Source organism: Phytophthora parasitica, assembly GCF_000247585.1.
Source record: "Phytophthora parasitica INRA-310 unplaced genomic scaffold supercont2.95, whole genome shotgun sequence".
NCBI classification, from domain to species: Eukaryota; Oomycota; class Peronosporomycetes; order Peronosporales; family Peronosporaceae; genus Phytophthora; species Phytophthora nicotianae.
In genome coordinates this window covers 1-751 of record NW_008649081.1, presented here as the reverse complement: position 1 = coordinate 751, position 751 = coordinate 1, and the positions used below count along the sequence as shown (strand labels likewise).

General features: G+C 58.3%; 1 protein-coding gene across 1 annotated transcript; it reads right to left on the bottom strand.

The window, feature by feature from the left end:
• Positions 1–338: 338 nt before the first annotated feature.
• PPTG_24439 (hypothetical protein) lies at positions 339–710 on the bottom strand (the record flags this gene model as incomplete). Its single annotated transcript, XM_008917191.1, has 2 exons — positions 339–525; positions 583–710. The coding sequence occupies 2 exons, from the start codon at positions 708–710 to the stop codon at positions 339–341; spliced, it is 315 nt and encodes a 104-aa protein (XP_008915439.1).
• Between the last annotated feature and the right edge of the window lie 41 nt (positions 711–751).

Genomic DNA, 751 nt, shown 5'->3' with positions numbered 1-751 from the left:
TGTAACGTGTCTTCCTCTACCCTGCACGCCGGGTTTGGTCGTCGACAATGCTGATATGCGTCCCAAAATCCTGCTGGCCGACAGCGAACAACTGCGTCCGCTGCGCCGGTGCGTGTCCAACTGACAGCGACACCTACTTTATTTACGTTCAAACTAATCAATACAAACACTTCCTACGACACCAACTCACCGTACACCTTTTGCGTCGTACTGATGTCCTTTGTAGAGTCCGCGGCCGACGCTCACTTAACCACTCGGATGTACGCCCCGAGCGCCTACCCTCACGAACGCAGTCTTCAGCAAACTCGGACCGCCGTTGCAGTCCTGCGCCACTCGCACTACTCGCCACCAGTCACCACGCCGCCGTGAACAGTCTGTTGCCAGTGCCGCCGTCCGTGCCGTCCGTCCAGTTCGTCCAGTTCGTCCAGTTCGTCCAGTTCGTCACCGTCGCCCGCCGTCGCGAGTTCCAAAAATGACCGCCGTTGCCAATTCCAAAGTGACCGCCCGGCTCGGCCTTCGTGCTGCCTGTGTCAGACGCCCAATTCCATTTTTCCATACAAATCAGTCGCCGGCTGGTGGTACTTCAACCACTCGCCGTTATCGTCCATCGCATCACCCTTACTAAGCTTCCACGAGCTCTTGGCGCCATCCAGACTACTCGGGTTCGTGCTCCCGATCGCTGTCGTGCGCGCCGCTTCGAGCGTGTCCATCTTCTCGCCCGGGTTCAGCCAAACTTGCTCGTGCCCTGCTA